The 23803-nt window shown below is 31.3% G+C and overlaps 1 protein-coding gene across 1 annotated transcript in view; it reads right to left on the bottom strand.

Annotated features, from left to right (window-relative positions):
• LOC148301047 (hemicentin-2-like) overlaps window positions 1-19806 on the bottom strand; it is a 48635-nt gene extending 28829 nt beyond the window's left edge. Inside the window, exons 1-4 of the mRNA XM_088273879.1 lie at window positions 19791-19806; window positions 16272-16436; window positions 11666-11835; window positions 168-194 (exon numbers count right to left, since the gene is read on the bottom strand). Coding sequence (XP_088130005.1) covers window positions 168-194; window positions 11666-11835; window positions 16272-16436; window positions 19791-19806 — 378 coding nt within the window. The remainder of the gene's footprint in view (window positions 1-167; window positions 195-11665; window positions 11836-16271; window positions 16437-19790) is intronic.
• Window positions 19807-23803: the final 3997 nt, after the last annotated feature.

The following is a 23803-nucleotide window of genomic DNA, read 5'->3' on the forward strand; positions in this document are numbered from 1 at the left end:
AATCAGTGGCAGCTGCCTATGGAGCAGCACCGAATAGTTTCAGTAGGAGAAAGATTATCCACAGGCGAGCCGTGACTGGCTTCAGATTAGGAGTAATTTTCAGCCATAAAATATCTATGGGTGTCGGTGTAAAGGAATAATTAAAATTGTCATTTTTTAAAACTTACCGTTTGAATAACTTTTGTTTTCATATACTGATCAGACATGAAAAGATAGTAAAATATGTTTGTGAAAATATAATTTTTAAATTCTGTAATTTATGACTAATATTTCACTATGCGCATTTGTAAAAAGGTAAAATCTCCTTTTGATTAAAAAAAACATAAAATATTAACTATGTTATAAAAATAATAAAATCGTATTTTAAAATTTAAATAATATTTTCTTACTAAGATTTATTGTGAAAAACTGTATTTTGAAACGTTTTATTAATTAGTAATTATATGTAGCTTCATACAAAACAACTTTAATTTTTACTTATATACATAGAATATTCACTGTTGCGAATGCTTTGAGCTACAATAGGGTGAAACGATTCATCTATGAATAAAATGGTTTTGCTAACATGAAATCGTTTCTCTGAAGCCGCAGAAATAAACAAAAAGAGAGGAACGCCGCACCCTGTATCGACATGCCCTCCTAGCTTCCTACACATCCAGCCATTTAGGCATACATGCTGCCCGGTTGCGTATTTTTAACCAATCTCTGCTTATCCGATCACTCCACACTCCGCATACTTAAACCATCTTGTAAATCCATTATATTAACCCTAACTTTGTCTTACTTTTCTTTTTAATATCTCAATAAATTTAACTCAATTACACTGTACTATACTAGATATAGGAACCAAACGTTTTTTTATCCTCTTACGTGATCTATTTTTTGCACTGTATACAGACTTTTTTTGTTTCACGTACACATATCTCACAAATACTTTTTGTTCATTTATAATTTAAAATAATAATAAAATATGAGCACACATCCAGTCTGATGACTGGAGTATCCTTAAATGTGGATTTGAAATAATAAAACATACTCATAAAATCGAGCCACTTATTGCGCTGGCAGGTGCAATACAATTTGTGTTTATAGTAAGTACTTCACTTCATACTTGTGGAGTAGTATATTTCAATGTAGGTAGAAATATCGTGCAAGCGAATTTATGTACAACATAAATTTCTCTGTTTGTATTTTGCTATAGAATAAATTTGAATGGGTAATTCGTCGTCAATATTCATATTATATTGTAATGTACTATGTACTACGAAATAACAACGTATGATGTACAAAATATGTAACACATGTAACATTATACTACTTCCTACATACATACTTATATCTTATAACATTATACTATATGATTGAGTCATTTAACTATTTAAAAAATATAGCTTTTATACTTTGGACCAATAAAAAATATCTGTTGATTATATTAAAAGTTCATTTGTAGATCCCGAATTATTACACGTATTTTATGTGTTTCGATGCACTTCATAGCATTAATGTTGAACCCCGTGAGAGGAATCTGCTTGCAGCTTGAGTGTTGTGCCTTTCGTTGAGCATTTATTTGTACAAGGGCACAAATAATAACATATATTCTTATAAATATTATTTTTTGACATCTCATCAAAGATGAAGAAGAATATGGAAGTCTGGGCATTTACGGGGCTTACGACCGTCATAGGCTGGTTTAAGTGATCACTTTACACACGTGTAACATTCACCAATTCTACCCATTATTGACAACCACACTACTCAAATTCTTGTAAGTTCTATATATATGAACCAATTTAGAAACCTTGTTCATGAATCACTAGAACTTCACTAGAGACATCTATTGGTGAGATGTAAAGAAGCTTTTTATTAAGCAGAAACTCTTATATTAGTATGTGAGATCCGAATCCTGGATTATAATCACACACATGAGAAACGCCAGAAAATACCATTTTCATTTTTATATATAAGAATATACAATATATTCCTTTCCTAAGGAGGAAAGGTGAGAAATGGTGAGAAGTTGTTTCGTATTAGATTAGTTGGAAAATAAACAGTTGAGGGAAGTTGTAATCTTTGCTATATTTTATATCATTTCTACTTTTCCGGATTTTTAATGTTTAAATATTTTGCAATTCGAAGCTTTTTGATGAAAAATATTTTAGGACCTCTGAGTTACTTTTATATGTGTGAAACCCATTTTTTTTATGGATAAATATCACCATCAACTGCCTACTAAATCCGTGAATTTCAAAAATCTCGTTACCCGTGGGATGGGATTTGATAAAAAATATAAAGATATTTTTAATATGAATGCTAAACTTTAAAAGTTTATTCAAAATAGATTTTTAGTTAAAATCTATACAAAAGTTACACAAGAAAATGAGAAGTCAATGCTGATAGATAAATAACATTTTTTGATATCTCATCAAAGATGAAGAAGAATATGGAAGTCTGGGCATTTACGGGGCTTACGACCGTCATAGGCTGGTTTAAGTGATCACTTTACACACGTGTAACATTCACCAATTCTACCCATTATTGACAACCACACTACTCAAATTCTTGGAAGTTCTATATATATGAACCAATTTAGAAACCTTGTTCATGAATCACTAGAACTTCACTAGAGACATCTATTGGTGAGATGTAAAGAAGCTTTTTATGAATAATATGAAAATAACTCCTGTAATTGGAGATAATCCAGATTTTGTGAACAAGTATTTGGACACACTCAAAATGTTCTGATAGATAAATATTAATTTAATTTCACGGATAGGATTAGAGGTAAGAACAAACTGCATAGTAGCTGACTGACACAAGAATGTAGAGCGTTGGTCTTCTAACTTATCATATTTATAATTACTAACTGCATTCATAATAAGTTGAATATACATCGAAGTAAAATTAAATAGCTGATGCGTAATCCTTTTATTGTTATCAGGTTAATTCGCTTTATATGTGAACATCTGATACCTATTCAGGAATGGAAATATTTAATTTATTGGTGAATATCCAGCTTGTTAGTATAATAAATTAATTCGGATTTGTTGTTCGACAGAATGGGCGCAGAGCAAATAATGCTAATTGATCAATAAATAAATCTCTTTGAGTACTAACATCGGGACTCACATTCATTCTAACTTTGAAATTTATTTATTTATATATATATATATATATATATATATATATATATATATATATATATATATATATATATATATATATATATATATATATATATATATATATAAATATATATATATATATATATATATACAACATCATAAAAAAACAATCTTTGAAGGGTAAACAATAAAATAAAGGATATCTTGCTAATTCAGTAAGTGCTTCTAAAATTATAGCTGTTAAGTTTAAATAAAAAATAAAGGAGGCAAACGCAAAGTCAGATCATAGAAAAAGGGTATTCATGTATGAACCCGACCAATATCATTTTTTATAAGAAGGTCCTTTTTAGATGTAGGTACATATTATTTCTGTATTTTATACTTCTTTAAAGTAATCAAAATGCAATTATATTTTAAAAATAAGAATATCTGTAATCAAAATATAATATCTGCAATATCAATTTACTAATAAAAAAATTTGATTTATTATATGAATTAAGTATCAATACGCATATTGCGTCAACACGACAATGTGACACCTTGGTGCAGCTACTCAGTTCCGGTTTCTGTTTGCAGTTTCCTCTCGGAAGTGACGTTCCGCAGACGGGAAATGCAACCAAACTGACAAACGAGACAAACAGTGGTACCACTAGGTACTAAAATATTCAAAACATGAAAATTTATAGTTCACACTCTACCGCTATTCATCCAAATGTGTATTTATCAAATATATTACGGCACCAATTCTCAAAATCTCGCTTTAATTTTAACGAAACAAAAATGCACATATTTGAGTACATTATAGTCAAGTTTTGATATGTCTCGACGGTTTTGTATACACACCCAGCGAATTTTAATAAAAATTGTTCAAAAATTATAAAAAACGCTTTTAAGTAAATTTATAAAATTCTTCTTCTTTCAGTGACAAACCAGTTTTGTGAGCAAGTAATTGAACACACTCAAAATGTTGTAAATTATTAATTAAAAAAAATCTCATCCGAGACCAAGTAATATGGAAGTCAAGAAATTTACATGGCTTATAACCAATCGTTAGCTTCTCTTGAAATAAAAATCATCTTCATAACTTAGTCGTGATTGTGGTCAGTGATCTGAGACGTACGAAAAAAATCATTACACCATAATATGCCAAAAAGATACTTTACAGCCATGAAATTTGAATTTAATTAAAAACTTTACGTATGAAAACTTGCTCCCGAAATGTCCTTATTCTGAAATAAATTAATGTTCTTGGATAATTAATGGTAAAAGGTAGGTAATGCTCGAATTAATCTCATTATTAAGTTGGCAGTTTATAGCCCACGCGATTGATGCGGTTAGAAATTATGAGTAACTCGTGAATTGTTTATGGAGGTAAATTTAAATTTTTGATTACCTACCCAAACGTGTTAGCAAGAAGTGAAAGGGATCGCAGTGGCGAACCGAAAACTTAATAAACAGAAGCCAAATATATATAAAAAAAAAACTTCTTAAGAGTTATTCCCCCTCTAACGCTTAATTTTTTTATGGTATTATGTACGTAAAAATACAATACAAATGCCTAAAATAGGAGAAATTCGTGGATTTCTTCCACATATCCAAAATCTTGTCCGCGTGTGCAAGATCTTAATTTTGTACGCAATTGGGAAAGAATATAAGTTCTCAAAAGGCATTTTTATGTGCGCTTGGCTATAAAGACAAACACATCATTTACATGGAAACAAAAGCTTCATACCTTATTAATAATCAAAATACTTCTTCTAGTTTTTGGAATTCATAGATAAGCGCTTTACATGAACTTCAAGCCGCTGTTGTATGTACGTAAGTACTTCTTACATGTAACTTCGTAATGATTTACTCCCGACCCAGATATGGAGTTCCCAATTAGTTGTGTCGCTCTGAATGTTGACTTTTCATTACCACAAATGCGTCAACATAGAACACAAAACACAAAACACAGCACACAACACACAACACACTATACGCTTCACTAAAACTCGTGGGAAATCCGATTTAAACTAAACTTATGCGCTTCAATTCCTACAAACGGTTACTGATTACTATTAGTGCTGTAATACTTCATTACTCGCGGTTTCGATATTCCTCGATTATAAATTTTTCTAAAAATTACCTCTTATCATTAATAAATTACAGAGAACTTCTTTGCCTTAATTTTGTATTTATTATTAATTACTAAGAATATTTTAAATATTTTGATTTTTTTATATGAAATATTTTGTGTATTTTATTTATATTAAATATCTGACCTTCGTTTTAATGAATGTATGTATATTTTAATATTATTAGCTATTTATATAATATGTGTTTAAATTAAAATTTTGAGTCTACTCCGATAATTCCGAAAAAATTTTTTACCTCCTAAATTGAAACCAAAACGCAAAAATCTGTTATCATTTAAGAAACCTTGGCAGGCTAGCGACGCACTCAATCCGTCTTCTGTGCTTAATCATGTTATTCGGTATTTACCGATTTTTTTAAAGGTGCGTAAATTTTTCTTTTCTTCATTTTAGATTCGTAAAATCATAAAATAATGTTAAGCCGTATACATTCCCATGTAATATGACGCATTGTATCACAAATTTTCAAGAGGTTCCTATCTGGAGACACCTGGTCAGACGTGAGAACCGGAGCCTCCTGATTAGCAGTCGGATTTATCAAACACTTAGAGAGTAAGATGACTATTATGATTCTGTCATACTAGATCTACACGTATAAGAAGAGCCAACAATATGTTATACTCCGTACCGATGCAGCATTCTCCGGGTTAAATGAAACCGGCTGTATCACAGTTGGTGAAAGTGTTTTTAAATATTCAGATTGCTCGCTACGCGCTATTTTTTCCTCTCGGGGGGGTGGGTGCCAGCCCCCGCCATTAATAACCTCCAGCGAAGGGATGTTCCGACATAAATCAGAGGTGTTAAAATTGCGGCCGCAAACGTTCCCGCGGAAACTCAAATTTGTGCGGGGTCATGTTCCCCCAACCCCCACCCCCGTACCCGACCGCAGATATATTTTACAACACCTATAATTAAAATCGATCCGCGCGTGTATTTTCTTGTTCTTCTCGAGGTTGGATTTCCGAGCAGCGTCTGACGCGCCCCTTTTCCCTGAGAGTTATCGCCACCGGAAATATATATTAATGTAGTAGACAAATGGCGACTTTTCACGAGATGCAAACAGAAGTCATTACTTTGAAAAAGGGTTTACACTCTTCATATTTTTAGTGTAAAATTTGTATAAAATTAACAAACCGAAAAAATATTATTTATGTTCTTTAGTATTATTTTACACAGTTTTTGTGGTTTACAAGATTGACTGTTTATTTCTATTTTTTTTATATAATCTTTATATCTTTTACTAGTAGCAAAGGTTTATTCACCATATGGTCGATACGTATTGGTGCTCTTACATCAGTCAGAAATAACTACCAGTTACCAGATGCAAAAACATTTTAATTTTTGGCAACATCAAACAAAGCTGTTAGAATTTGGTTGATGTATATAACATGTTAAAAAAATAAAAATCCGTAACCGATGGAAAAATAGTTTTTTTCCAGTTAAATTGTTAAACAATATAATTACATAATTATCTTATACTGAATAATTATATTTTCATGTTTCCCGCAAAGTTTGGTCAAATTATTAAGCTGCCAATAGAAATGGCGGACGCTTTTATTTCTACGTGAATTGTCGTGATCTATTAAATGAGACACAACGCAACAACGCCCAAAGATATAAAGGAATAAAACGAATACTTATTGACCATTGTGACTAAACTAATTCTGCGACTCAATTCAATAAGAAAATATTCATTGAATAAATCGCTTAGTTAACAGTAAATGGGAGCGTCCGTTGCACCTCATTGCCGCTGTTAGGAATGTGAACCTTTCAGCACTGCTTTGAGGACATTATAGACCACCCAAGATGGATGTTGGCAAAACTTAAGTTATGGCGGTACGTATTTTATTGATTGAACCAATCATGCTTAGTTATGGATACCCTATGTACCATAATTTATAATCAAAGTATGTAATTTATAATTTAAGATCACAGAAGTTTTGCATTTTTTATTATTTTTTATATTGTTTGTAATCCTCTAGGGACTCGTATAAATACCAGTTAAATGTCCAACTATACAAGCTCAAACGAGTACGGTCATGTAACTCCGGGTACTTGACATATTGTCATTGTACCAGTTATTTCTTTCCAATTTCCTTTCCATATAGAAATAATGTCATTTACAGCGAATTCTTCATTTACGTCATCAGTATCCTATCAATTATATTTTACTCCTAGATCCAAGAGCGCAAGATTGATTGCTGTGAAAATATATATAATTAACGATCAAGTTAACACCGCATCCACCAATGCAGTTCCGTTTGCACCATTAGTGAAATAATAAAAATACTTCAAAAATAGAAAACTCAACGTTAATTATTTATTGGGACATAATGTTTAGTGTAAATAGAGTAAACTTTACATTGCAGATTTAAAAAAAGACCCTTTGTGAACAGACTTAATTTGTAATTTAATTGTTCCGCTGGCGCTGTTGTTCAGAGCTCTCGGGTGGTTATGCCATTGTGTACGGGTGCCCGAGATTAGATCCCTTCCTCACTATACCCCGTACACTTGTGGCACTAACCCACTTCACTTCTCACTGTACACTACTTGCCAGTAGCTAGAGGACTCGAGATGTAATCACATCACTGCGCCGACTATAGTTTAAATTTTCAGCTTTAAAAAATCTCTTTCAAACAATTTTTAATCTTGAAAAGAATCGTCTCATAATACGAAATATTATTAACATTGATATTAATAATTAAATAAAAGATTCTATTGTATACATAAATGAGTTACTGTATCAACAAAATCCGTTAAATCTCATACAAAGACATAAAAATTGTTTCCATTAAGCCGAAATACTAACATATTCATTTTGCATGTAAATATAACACAGTAATAGTAACTTCATTCTTTTACAAAAAATATTTGCAACTATACATGATAATAAACCTATGAAAACTGAGAAAAATATATGAATATGAAGGCCAATGTAATCATGTTTTTACTTCTCTTCAAATTATTTAAGTAGGTATGAACATGGATGTATTTTTTTAATTAAATGTAAACTTTATTACAACGGAGAATCAAAAGAGTTTCTTCCAGTGAAAAGAAACAATGATAAGAAAGGATTTAATTTAATTTAAGTTGAATGAAGATTTCTGAAGAGAAGCAGCTGTTTCAGTCATTCTTAGTACTGAAAATACTTACTTAATTCTGGTACCTACGGCAAATACGAATTCAACAAGTTTTCTTTAATTTAAACTTCATCATCCTTATTAAACTTTAATAATTATAAGGTCGCCATATGGTTACAAAAAATATTTCCCCCATTTTGACATCAAGTAGTCTTTCGGGATGTAAGTTTTAATAAAAAGTTTTTCGGGATGAAACTTTTCCAAAATACAGTTCACTTTTGAAAAATTGCGCTGGTCAAGAAACATCGTCTCTTTCTTTATCTGTCTCTTAACGATCTATTTACTACGCCACTGTATTTTGGTGTCCATTAGTTATTTGCTTATTTTGAGTCACACACTATGATTTTTATCTAAAATTTCTTCTAGAATATGTATAAATAAGTTACTTAGTTGACTGTTTAAACTCTTTCCGGACCCATAAGGTAACGTTTCGGATCAGTGTGGTATTAATTTCTATCTATCATTGTTTATATGAAGGCAAATTGAGAAATCTTCTGATCATCACTAAGATATGGGAGTGGATATATTCGATAGGATACACATGACGTAAATGAAAAATGTTCAAGGTGAAGGTCTTTACCGCTTTACGGGAATAAAAATGGAGGAGGATTAAAATATAGGGAAAAGAAGATAGCATCAATGGCTACGTCACTCGGGGTTACATACTTATACTAGTGGGCACTGCTATAGCCGACGATGTAATCCAATGTGTATTTGCAATCCCAAATTATGTTTCTAACTCGAATTATATGTAACTCAAGGCGTTTGTAACTCGAGGTTCACTGTCTATTTAATTTTGAAACAGGTTTTCAAAAAATATAAAGTGTCGTGCTTAAAAAAAATGCTAAAAATATTCACATTATTCTGTACAGTTTCATGAAAAAAAAGAACAAAAGATACTTAGTGAATAAAGCTAAACGGATATTAGCCTAGGGGTAAAAAATCGTATAAGATGTAAAACATTTTCCTTCAGTGAGTTTTTTCTCAAACGGAAAGTTACGCATATAAGTACCCATATTTATTCTAACGTAAAAATATTTTTATTTTCAGATTTTTTTGTAAAATATAGGTACCTTGATATTAATTCTGCATATACTGGGTTTGATCATATGTTAAATAATACAATTTTATTTATAGTTTACTGGAATTTCTCTCCTTTAAGGATTTCTTTAGTTAACGATGTTTACATTTGAAAATTCTGAGTTTTGTTTTTGCTTCAACAATATACATTAACATAATGAAATTAATTAAAAAAAAGGGGCCGTGAAGAATGAATATTAGAAAACTATTATCTTGAAAAGGAAATTACCAAATATAAACTTATATAGGCATAAGTATTATTTAAAAAAGTAAAATTTCTTGATTTTACTCTATCAGTTGTATTCAAACCTCAAAAAAATACTAACTGAAAAAAAAATCTATCCAATTGAGGTAATAAATAATGAGAACTTTTATTTTGCTGAAAGAATAACTGATAAAAATAATTGATGACTATACTATTGTATTATTAACATTTTAAAGGAGTTCATATGGAAACGAATTTTAATTTGGTTCTTTTATTAAGTTGAATAAATACATACAATTTTAATATAATAAAAGCAAGTAAAAATATTAACTAAAAATTTAAAAAATGAAATACGAAAAAGACAAATATTTTATCCCAAAACAATTTTCAGGTTAATCTAAGTAGTTTGTGTAAATATGAATCAAATTATGTCAGAGTGAGCTTGAACCTAGATATTTTTACTAATACGAGTACCAAGGAACCATAATCACATATTTTATCTTATTTATGATTGATGAATTCAAATTTAAAAGAAAAATTAAATATCGCTTTCGGGTGATGACGCAAGTTCAAGATGTGAAAATGAATATTATTATGGACGGGTGTAAATTATCGCTGCATTATATCATTTACTATTTAGTGCCTAATTGGGATGTGATTTTAATTAATCAGTGTTTTATTATCATTTCAGAAATATTTCAATCTAGGCACCAGGCGTTACTTTAATGACAGATTAACACGTGGTATTTTGAGTAAATTCTTCAAATAAAATATATATTTCCAAATTAAAATCACCCGCTGTTGAAGATTTGGGGGTAAGTACACGTATGTGGATATCTCGTACCGTACGTGCTCGTTCAAGGGGCCATTGAAAAACAATAATATATGGTAGGTGGGTCGGTTCTAGTTCCTAGTGCTTACATAAAGTGGAAATTTTATTGTCCAGGCCAATAATATATTACGAGCTTCCTTTATTTCCTGCTCTAGTGAGTGTTCTCGAGATTTTCATATGAATTTATACCACTTGACTGACTGCCGTATTAAACTTTCCAATATCCATTCCTCCCGACTCGCGCTCATACCCCGTACCCGTATACTCGTATTGCGACTCTCTCCGATTTGAAAACATTCTTTTGATGTATGAATTCATTACAAAAGGATGGATATTATGCGATTATTTGCTAATAATGCACAAAAATAGGAAAAATATTGTATTTTCCTTATTTATTGTAACTGCAGACAGCTGGTAGAATTCCATATTGAATTGTTGGGTAGTATATCCAAACTTAAATAAGGTTTATTTGGTTGAATTCTACATTTAATAATGTATATGTTAATACATGACGCGTTTCGCCTTCTTAGGACATTATCAAACACTAGTGTTAAATAAATAAATGTAGAATTCAACCAAATAAATCTCGTTTAATTTTGGATATATTACCCAACAATAAAATATTTTCCTCCAGCCATTGTTTTTTTATGTGTATTGTTTTTTTTTTAATATTTAGTATTATTTTAGTATTATTTTTAATATTTATTTATGGTTCATTGATATAATTATAACAAATTAAAAATATATTACGCAAGATGTGCAGATATTGACACTAGTGAATATTATACAGAAATGTATAAAATATACAACACATATATCGTAGTCATACAGGAGAAAGTGACCAAGTGCATTCTTTACAAAAACGTGATCATTGACTATTTGATATCTTACTAGCTTAATATTGCCCTGAAAAACATCCCAAATGATTTTAAACTTGGAAGTATAATATATTGACTTGCTAAAAATGGCTAACTGCATTTATGTTTATTTTCTTGTGACTTAAATGGCCCTCCCGAACATTTTACGTTTTGTTAATTGGTCACTTTCTCCTGTACGACTACGATATCTTTAAATTTTACAAGTATGTATATATGGCATTTAAATAAAAACGATGTTTTTTTCGATTATTATTTAATTGTCACAAGATTTACCTGTAGTTTGGCGACCGACTGGGTCTGTTCAGCCTCCAGAGGTCGGGAACCGTTGTACCACGTCAGGTTGGCGGCTGGCCTGGCTCCCTGCACCAGACACTCCAGCGTCACCTTGCTCTTCTCGACCGCGTGGCTCTCCACCCCTGACACGGAGATCTTCGTAGGGCGGACTGAAAAATATAATTATTTAACAGTATTTTTATGAGATCTTGGCATTAACTATGGTATTGTTGAACAGATAAATTGTTAATTTAGTGAATAATTGAACATTTATGTTTGTTTTATTTTCGGCAGTTATATGTACGTAAATTGTGTTAACAACCACCATTTTGTAAAGTAATAGTATCGAGAAATGTCGAGAACTAAATGCATTAAAGCATGCCAATGATGACAAGTAGTAAGCTTTATAAATTTACAACATTTTGAGTGTGTCCAAATACTTGTTCACAAAATTACACACTCAAAATGTTGTAAATAAATCATCTGGGCAAATTATAAGCTTAAACAATAAAAATTAAAATGATATTTTCTGGCGTTTCTCATGTGTGTGATTGTTATCCAGGATTCGGACGTCACATACTAATAAAAGAGTTTCTGCTCAATAAAAAGCTTCTTTTCATCTCACCAATAGATGTCTCTAGTGAAGTTCTAGTGATTCAAGAACAATGTTTCAAAATTGGTTCATATATATAGAACTTCCAAGAATTTGAGTAATGTGGTTGTCAACAATGGGTAGAAGTGGTGAATATTACACGTGTTTAAAGTGATCACTTAAGCCGGCTTACGACGGTCGTCAGCCCCGTAAATGCCCAGACTTCCATATTCTTATTCATCTTTGATGAGATTTAAAAAAATAATATTAGCTTTATAAATATTTACATTTACACTTTTTTTCTCATACAAAATATTATATAAAAAAAATATCTTTGGATCATTGAATATATTTCTAGAAAGTCCTAACAATAAGACTTCAAATAAAATTAGAATGTAAAAACGATTAAGATTGCTACTTTTGAATGTTTTTACTTTTACTTCCTTATTTATGGGGATGAATGATTGGCTACCTAATATAAGGTACAGAGTTTGATTTCCAAGAGAATTGAAATAAATATAACATATGATCGTTGGCTAAATATTGCATAGGACTGATCAACGCACCTTCGTGAGATTAACGATTAAGTTTACACTGGTTATATTTGATGCAGTGTCCTTTTCACTATTTTATTCCGATAAGGTTTAGAGAAGAAGAAGACAAATATGTAATGGTTAAAGATCTCAGTTACTATTCCTTTTCCGCTTAGTAGCGTAGTGTAGATCGATTAATTAAACTGTTGAGATAACTATCTACGAATGTGGAATCGAACCGAACTACATGTTCGTATATAGAATTATAAATCTGGCTATCTTTCATCTAATACGCGTTTCCATCGGTTCCACCCTTTCTGTTCTCCATTCTGTGGAACTTTGTAGAATATTTCGCGAGTTATCCTGTAGATGTAGCCTCCGGCAGGTTCTACAAACCGCTGCTCAACAAATTACACATTTACACGAGTGGATTCCTAGAACACCATTTGTTCATTAATTTTATACCTGGTATTTGATACTATATAAAATTGTCAAAACCATACCAGTAAAAATAATACTTTTAGTAAAGAGGGGGTAACTGATGTTTGCTTACGAATTCATTAACGATGCTCATTTAGTTTCGATGAGTTTGAATTTTACAGAATTTTCACAAGAGAATGCTTAGAAATACATTGCCCCGTTAGAACAAATGACATTCAAAACATGGTACATATGAACCAACATAGAAATAGTAATAAAAAATGTACAAACAATTGATTAGAGTATAAGGGCAACTGGACATAAAAAAGTTTTTTATAAGAAGAGTCACAATTATAATATCTGGTGTCGCCTGGACACAAGAGGATTCTTAGTTTACTTTAGCAATTATATGTTCGCTGGATGTTTTTGTGTTTAGGGTGAATTCAGCAACGTTATGTTAATGAATGAATGCATGAATATACAAAAACTGCCGTATTTATTTAAAAAAAATTTTTAATATCTGAAAAATATTTGAAATTTGTAGGAAGAGATTTTTTTTTAAAGTTCAGTAACTACTTAAATTAATAGAAAAGTTACTAACTTTTCAAACACATACAAATCATTTTCTGATGCCATTTGAAAATGATCTACGTTTAAAGTTTTATAGGTTTTTGAAGTAATTTTTATCACATTAAAATTTTCTTTGGGAAAAACCTCCCACAGAGTTTATTGATATTTTATTTACAATAATAGCACTTTTCTTTTATTTAATAAAATAAAAATATATTAATTGAAAACTGTTCTTTTCAACTAAGTCGTTTTTGTAGCCAGCTTCTAAATTATTGTACAATTTGAATAAATTATTTACATGACTAAATAAAACGCTTCGATTGGCAAGTCTACTCAGCTTAACAATTATGTATTTAGTTTTACGATAGAGATAGTAATACAGCAATAATCAGAAGTAATCAGTCGTGTATTACCGAGAGTACTACAAGTCTAGTATATATGTAGTACACTGGTATACTAATGGCTCGGAGTAATCTGGTATTATGTATATTAATAGGTATTAACAAGAGTGTATTGTGTTCTAGATTGATCGGGATAACAAGGTGACCTAGTACGTAATAGGAAGTGTTAACATAATGCATGCTATGTACTTTCTTAATACGTGTATCACAGGATTAACAGCAAGCTTTGAATAATCGTTACTCATTAATATCGAATGTTGAGTTATCGATTCCAAATTAAAGAAAACAATTAAACTCGTATTTTACCTTTAAAAATATGTGAACAGCTACTTATTCAGGAGAGTATTTTTTACGTGGGAGTTGCATTTATTTTCTATTTATGCTTTTAATTTGCTTATAATAAACAAGTTTTATAGATCATTAAGTGGATTATTGTTTCTTCTAACTAAAATAAACTATTTTATTTTAATCTGTGTTGGGAACAGGAGGGGTAATCTAGAGTGTGGGCCAATCAGGAACTTCTCCGCATTTGCTCATTTGTGAGAGGAAACCACGTAAAACTCTTCGAGATAAGCCTCAGTAGAATAATTACTTCTAGCAATGAGTACGTACATAATCAAGCACCGATCAAGCATAATCGTGTATGTAATCAAGCACCGATTCGTCGCAGTTTTCTATGCACTATTCAGTGTAGATGAGGGTAAGAAATAGTTAAATAAAACCAGTATATTTTAAAAATATGACTGAACTATAAAATAAAATATATGTTTTCGAACACGGTAAGATTTCTAAAAAGAATAAAAAAGTATAGTTTTTTCTACTGGAATCACTTATTTTAGTAAAATATTTCATTAATTGATTCGGCGCACACTTTGTGGGAAAGCTTACGTTTTTTAATTAAAGCTTTGATAAGTAAATACCACTTTTTCTTAAAATCTATTGTGACACGTGTTTCGTTACATTTCGCATACGGTGTTTGAAAACGATGCGGAATGCATCGAAACGCGTGTCACAATGGATTTTAAGAAATATGCTAGTGGTATTTACTGAGTAAAACTCGGATAAAATTGAATAAAAAGTGTTTATTAACATAATAGTGCACCACGAAAACCTTTTGAGATTAGTGATTACCCTTTGCAAGTTAGGCCCGCGCTGTTTGTGTTGTATGAATGTAAATCGAATAATAAATCAATTCAATCATGTCCGGTCAAAGGTAAAAAGGTTAATTTGATTTGAAACTGTGTCCCTTTGCCTTCTGTCAGCATGATTCGCAAACACGCGTGGTCATCATAATTCAACGATGTTTGCAGTGTGGGTACCTTTATATAGTGGACTCCATTTTGTATCTAAAGTCAGTGTTTAAATATATCCGAGTTTAATTCATAGTCACAACCCTATTTATAAAAGTTCCTCGAAAATGTTAGATTTTTTTACTCTGCTTATAATAAAGAAGCCATACTGGCCCGGAAATCTCTTATGAGATATGTGAGAGCAACATAACAAAACGTATAGATCTGGTAAGAAGCTGACGAAGGCATCAGTGACAGATACCCACAAATCACAGATTATCTTCAGGTGGAGAGTGTTGCCCGCAGACAAGGCTTACTGGAGCTGGCTCTCATGGCCATTCTGTCATGAGACACGGATTCCTTCTTCTTTTAACCCTTATACGCACCCAATAGTGCATAGTGCATAGTGAACTACTGCATAATATGAACGCAGTGTTACCGTTATCGTCAATTGCATGAAGACAATGTGATCAGTCCCGCGTGTCTTGTACCAGCCCAGGGTAAAAGTTAATAAATATGATTGTGAAAATGGAATATGTGTATTTAAAAACCAATGAATTTCGGCTATTTTTAATTTATTTATATTTTGTACAAAAGTAGCAAACCTCCGATAAAGAATGGGAAATGAAGACGAAAAAGGACTATAATAGTACGTAAAACAGAAGGGCGAAGGCTTCATGATGTAGAAATTATAAATAATAAAAAGCCTATGACGGTCGTCAGCCCCGTAAATGCCCAGACTTCCATATTCTTCTTCATCTTTGATGAGATGTCAAAAAATAAAAATAAATAGCCAGTTACCATTTACGTCAATGTCCATGATTATGACGACAGGAGCATCCAACGCGTCGGACACTACTTCGCACTGCAGCACGGCGCCTAGTTCGGCTCTGGTTAGCACTAGTTGGATGGTGTTGGTCACCACGGGCCCGCTCTCCGAGTCCACTTCTGTCGTCGTTATTTCTCCTGTAACAAAATTTTGTTTTTAAAAATAAATTTAAAATTTGTCGATGAATAGTTATCAGAAAATGATGTAATTTTTAAAGGAGAATGTAATAAATGAACCCGTACATTGGCTAGTCTTATTTGTGTATTCGGTGTGGGTAGTTGGGTTGGTTAGGTAGCGCTGATAGTACGAATACAGAGTACATGCAATAAGTACGAGCACTAAGGTGTTCTAATCTCCTAAACTTTGTCCGATTCCATTTTCTCCTCTGTTCTGATATTCGCTCTTCCAGGGGCAATCTTCAAAAGGGGGATCTTACCAGGGATAATCAACTATTACAAGAAATTAATCAAAGGAAGACTAAAAACAAAGGTTCTTGGAAAAATATTGTATCTGTATAACTCTTTAGAATAACTGGATCAGTATATTTAGTTTACTGGAATTTTCTGACTATAATCTTAAGTATATATCTATTTATATTGAGTGAGTGCTTACATTCCTGTGAGATTCAAAAGAAATATATTACATATATACTTTATGAAATTAATATAAAGACTCACCGGTGAGTGGTTATATACTAATATAAAAATTTTTGTAAAAAAAAAAAAAGAATGACTAACCGCAAAGTAAATGCTTTACATATTAATAATATTATGAAAAAAATATAAACAATCCCTCTCTCCTAATTAATTTTGATAAAAAAGTGACATAATTTTTTCCAGAATTTAAGGTCTGATGATAACATTAAAAAATATTTACGTATTCGAATGTTCTTTTTTCTACTATTATAAGAAGGAAATTTGGCAAAAAGTAGTCAGTCAATAATTTGAATATAAGGAAACAAACATATCTTATTGATTTTATTATTAGTACATACAAATAATATGAAACATGATGTTAAATTATTACCAACCATGAAATTTTCTTGACGAGTAGTTTTAATTGAATGTTAAAATAATGTAAAATTATATCTCCGCTAGTAAAGGTGATTGGATTAAATAATTAATTTCCCCCGCGGTCCGTGGTTGCGCACCCCTGGCCTGTTTGGTCCCTCGCTCTTGCACGTGATCGATCTCCACCCCTGGAGAGATAAGGCAGAAGGCAGGGGGGGACGCGGAGAAAGTGATTTGTGTCTCCAGATACGAACTGGGAACCGCCAACTCCGAACGTGAATCTCGGCACTAGTATTTATTCGCCCGCAATTAGACAAAAGATTTACCGACGCCCCTGGAAATTCCTACCGTTCTAATAAATACACTGAAAACCGAAGATTTCGATTACATTCGTAAGTTTTAGAATACCGATCCAGCACTGACCGAATGAAGATTGTAGATTGTGTTACTAAATAAATAGTAACAAAAAAATCAAACTTAAGTTTTGTTCTGACATTTCTTGGTGGAACTGATAATAAATCAAGTAGGTACCGAAAAAGTTTTTTTCCAATTTCATTGTTACTGACATCACTACGCCATCCCTAGTCTGATAATGCTGGAAACGACAAAAACCGGTCACTGGTTAAATAAACAGTTGATAAAAATTATATAGTTTTTATTGTATTATATCATAAATAGCCTTTTGAAAGACGCATCAATTGATCAAGGTTCAAGATACGACACATGATATCTTTTTTAATATTCAATAAAAAATTTTAGTTCACTTTCTATCAAAATACATATTTACGTGACTTTGAATTTAAAGTACGTGTAACATATAATAAGCTTATAAAAATAACGACATCAATAGGCGTTGTGTCAAATTATAGTGTAGTTACTAGGCACGTTGTGACATAATATGAGAACAACATTAAAATGACGCTTACAGATATTGTTTGCTCTAAAATTTTTTAATATTATGTATTTTTATGCTATCAATAAAATTAACATTTAGAAAAAAACTATAGGTCGGTGTCCTTCAGTTAAAATAAATTAAATTGTTAATTATAAAAATATGTAAGATACAAAATATTTTTTTATCTAATTTGAGATATAAATAAAAATAAAATAAACAATTGAAGTTGAATGTAAAATTTAAATAACAATTTAACAATTATCATTGCATATCTCTTTAAAAAACGTGAATGTCAGATTCCATGATGGCGTTTCTCACACGCGTGAAAAGGTGAAATAGTTTGAAAAGGGTCGCAAAGATAACACTTATTTTGAAGAAGAAGGAAAGAAGAAGGAGTGGAAGATAAAAGAAGTTTAAGAGTAAAGATAAAAGAGCCTTCCAGTCGTCCTGACGATCAAATATCAATGAAAAACCTTTTTTATGTTAATGTCCTTTTTGTGAGCTATTCGAGAGGTGGAATTGAAAATCGATAAGCTATGTATGTAGAATTATACCCCGAACCCACCTTTCTTGAATAAAGATGATTCATTATTTTAAAGGTTTTAAACTTAGCGGCGTTTACTAAGCTCAAATGTAGTATCTACATATATTAAAGCAAAACAAGGAATTACTGAATCTCTTTCAACTAGTATTATTTTTTTGTGTCAGGGGTCATAAACCAATATTTGTCTCTCTGATAACCACATTATGAGTGTTCACAAGTAGTTCTTTCCAAATCTGTCGACAAGGAAATATAGAAATCTTGCCATATACAGAGCTGCTATTTAGTTCATCAAATCACTTTATACACTGAGTTACATTAAAATCCCACTATAAAATTTATTAGATGAAAAAAAAACAGTTTAATGGTTAAAAACAAACAATGTCTTTAATTTTTATTAAGTTGTATGCAATGGTTAATGTTTACATTAATTAGTATTAAGTAAAGTTATAAAGATCATGCCGGAACCATTAGCTGAAATAAAGTTCTTTATTTATTAAGGCATTCATACTGACACGCTTCATTTATGTTTATAACTTCTCACTTAAAATTCTATACAAAATCTATTTGCCCACCAATTTCAAACAATTGTTTTTTATAGGGTACACAAACCCCAACCACTAAAACAAGTCTATTCATTTTTGAGTTTTGAAGGAAGTACCATATTTACAATATTTACAAGCCCACCAACGTTCACATTTTATGTATGAGAAGTAAATTAATAAATAAATATTACACTAAGATTGAAATACATTAAATATCACATATATGTGGAACATTACTTATTTAATATAGGGGATAATACTTCATAATAAATACTGAATTTGCAATATCGTTTATTCATCCTATTTAAAAAAAAATAAATATATATTTGTAGAAGCAGTTTTTAGTCTTGCAATTGCTGTCGCGAAGCCGCCTCGCCTATTGGTTGTGCGCAGCGCAAAGCTTTCTTTGTCATTTTACTTAATGTTCCACAGTATAGGTTAATAGCAAATAATGCTATTTAGGTAGGAACATAATTCTAATCTAAATGAATCAAACAAACGTATTCTCTCAACCATATCTAAGACCAAAGTCAATATATAATAGATTTAAATATGAACCTAGTCCATACAGTTATACTAGATTACAATTATTAAAACATAACCAAATAAATGTATCGATAAATGTGTAGGTACTCTCTCTTTGATTTACTGTTAGGAGCTCTATCTACCCACCAAGCTAAACAGTTAATTGAGTCATGAAGCGGACAGTTTATTTCTTCATGCGGTATAATGGGTGTAGCGATTTTTACTATGAAGTTTTTTTTGCAGTTAATAAAATGGATGAAAAATGTGACAATGGTCTATGAAATAATGTACCTAATTGAACAATGTGAAAGGGGAGCCTCCGTCATAGGCGGAAGAGAAAGTTCCGGGAGCGGAAGTGACAGTTCCGGTGCCGGAAGTGCTCGTTGCCATTAAATGTCCAATACTTTGGCTCGATAGATCTGGCAATACAGATCCGTAAACAGGAGAGACCGAAAGTTCAAACTGCCCGACTAACTCGTTAGTTACTAACTACATACTCGCTATTACACCAACTTTCTGCGTTTATTGCTAAAATGTCTAAATTACCTCTTCCAAAACGTCACCCTTCTAATAACACTATTATTAACTTTCGTCCCGCTTTATTGTGGGTCGAAATAATAAACAAATGAGTTATGGTTGAGATGACAGCTCGTATTCGGAATCGCGTTTAAAAGTTTACGTTTGACGAAAAGTTTATAAAATTATTTCTGTATTTACTGACAAATTACCGATACTATACCCGTATGTCAAAAACCAAGAAGCATTCAGATAAACAGACGATAGGAGAATAAAGCGGGAGAGGATCGGCCTTATGTAAATATTTTATTATGGTTTTTATATTCTAAGGTAAAATTTTGAATTTAGGATTTACGAATACATACAAATAATTATCTAACAACTAAAAGCAACACTCCTTTTAATAAAAAAATAATATAAGTTACAATAAATAGCGCCGTTTTCGAAGAATACTATTTCAAAAGTGTTTGATTTAACTGTGATTTATTAAATTATAGAGAAACGATTTCATTTGAAACAACTGTTCTTATTTTATTTAATAAATTAAGTGCTTGGTTGAATTCGTTTTGCCCTTGGTATTTGTGTACAACTAGTTTGTCTGGAATGCATACATTTTTTGGATAAGTACATAAGATCGATTAGCATATTAATGCATTTATTTATACATAGGCTAAGAATTAACAAGCTTTTCCAGTACCTACAGTTATGTTGTGTGACTGATTTCACTGAATTAAGAAATTCAATAATTGTCTTATTGACGTGATCGATACTGTATCCGATCAAATCATTTCATCTTTAGATAACACTTTCATATATACGCAGCCATATTTATACTTTCCTGATGACGTGTCTTATATAAACAAACCATTTATAACGAAAGCATAATTTAAATGTATGGCAGTCGAAGCACCCCCGAATGTCGATTGGGGGGAATTACATTGGGAATATATCGTTCCGCTACGTGCCTGAGTTACCAAGGCGAACACTTCCACGGAAATCCCAGTCAGATGGTCATTCATTCGACAAAGGAACTTCGTCTGTTCAGTGTTTTTTTTTTTAACATTAGTCAATTTATATATAATTAGTGTATTAGAAATATTTTAAACATTATTCCTAGGCTTTTGTTGCATGGATTGTTTTAAGGGTATCGTTGTTCTGAAAATGACTCCCGGAATATATTATGTTCTGAAAATGACTTCTTTATCTTGTTAGGTATTATTTTAAAACAAAAAAAATAGACAGCAAGTTTTTTTCAAAAACACTAGTCAATAATCCTTTCCAACCTTCCGTTGGCTGGTTTGTGTTCACTTTATATGCTGTGTAACATTCACCATATGATTTAACACAACATATTATTTATGTTTTGAAGGTTGTTTCTGAACTCTAATCAATCGAAGCGTATAACGTTTTATTCTACGGTGATTTATTTTTATTCAAATTTTATGTCGTCATTAAATTGTCGTTAAAACGTTTAGTTGCGTATGTGATATTCTTTTTAAAAATATTATCAATTAAAAAAAAATATTTTATGCTTATATACTTATTATGTAACATGTTGTTTTAAGACATAAAAATATTGTCAGGGTATTAAATGCTTTTCACATATTTACATTATTGTTACTGCAATTACCAATTTGAAATAATATTTTCGTTTTTATCAGAATGACGAACGATTGAAGATCTGTTTTGTGCCAGAATACTAGGGGCGCAGAAGTATCGAGGAGAGCGAGTCGGGCGAGTGATGGACCAAATCTATACTGATCGCTATTTAGATGGCTCAATTTCGTTTCTGCATTCTAAATCGTCCATTCGCTCGGAGTCAATACTCTACATAGCTAAAAGGAACTGATTTCACCTCCGAATTGCGTCCATTTCACACCCGAATCAAATCTTATCGACGCATTTATATCCATTATAAAAATGGTTGAATTTTCTCTCGGTTTCCTTATATCCTGATATAGTCTTTATGGTTATTATACTCTATAACACATCTTGAGAACTTGTTTTTACCATTTAAAGACCATATTGCTGCGCAAATTATATCAAATATCTCTATTATGTTTGATCGAAGTAGTGAAACTTGAAATATCCCGAATCTTCAAATTATCAACAGCTTTACGTTTGAAATTTTACGACAAGTGGTACAATTTACAGTCACTGCAACTAGCATTTCCCGTTCTAATGTTTTCATACTTGTTTGTTGATACAATATACTCTGCCCACGTTAAAGTGGAGTAAATGTAACATTTTATATTTATTTTACATTATCGTTGGTCAATAGTCAACAGAATATAATTTTTCGCTGCTATGTAACATTACACAAAGCACTGAACACGAGTTGAAATACACGCTTATTTTGGAGATGGTTCATAAGAAATTTCTTAGATGTCTGTTTTAAGTAGTATAGATACTTCTCGCGGTTATACCCGGCTGGATTCGTGATAGGTTTGCTAGGTACAATTTTAGGAAAAGAGGAGAAACGCGTATTTACATATTTCTTCCACCTCTCTATTTCTATGAGTTTTGCTGTGATGGAAAAAAAAACATCCGTACGTCCCAAATAACTATCACAATCAGGCCTTCGAGTCCCTTGATATTGTGTTTACGAAAATGACGCTTTATAAATTATCCAAATTTGTTATTATTTTACTTCACTATGTCTAAAGTACCTACAATAGCTTGGACGGTGGTAGGTATAAATTAAGTTTTTTGTTACCAACTTGTAACATGAAACATTTTAAATACAAACAAATTATAAAAAGGATTTATTGTAAAAGAACATTAATTAATTTAATTCAATTATTTTCAAATTTGACGCTGATCCACACTAGTGTACGGTATACAGAAAGTAGAGTTTGAGCATAGCCAAGTGTCACCAACTTAGTTGCGGAATAGTTAACCCAGAGACACTAGACTGGCTGGAGGTATGCAGTTTTCGAATTGCTCGACAGAAATGCGACAAGAATAATTTGATATTCATTAGTCGAACTATTGGACTGTATAATCTGACATATTACAACTTCCATCAAACTTCATTATGCATTATATTAACGGCACAAATATTCTAGCTATTAATCTCTACTTCAGTCTCTCGGTTGAATAATGAAACGGGCTCCTTACAATAATATGGTAGATGTAAAAAATAGAATTTTATCATAAGCGGAGCTCAAATTATTTCATAATTGAAATACTTTTAATTTTTAAATAAAAACTAAAATACAAGAAATGTAAGAAAATATGGGGGAAAAGTGCCATACACTTGGAAATAAAATAAATATTGAGCAATTTTATTTAAAAACCTATCTACTTAATAATAAAAATAGTATTCAAAATATTATTACAACTTTGACATTTTATCAAACGCAAAAAACTGCTTTAGAGAAAAAATCAAGTGCTATAAAACTCTTACTTCACTCACGTAGCTACCAATTCTAATACACAATCAGTTGTGAAACATGTACTTCTATAAATT

The sequence above is a fragment of the Brachycentrus maculatus genome, unplaced genomic scaffold, assembly GCF_059751285.1.
Source record: "Brachycentrus maculatus isolate JH-2025_06_01 unplaced genomic scaffold, ASM5975128v1 h1tg000616l, whole genome shotgun sequence".
NCBI lineage: Eukaryota > Metazoa > Arthropoda > Insecta > Trichoptera > Brachycentridae > Brachycentrus > Brachycentrus maculatus.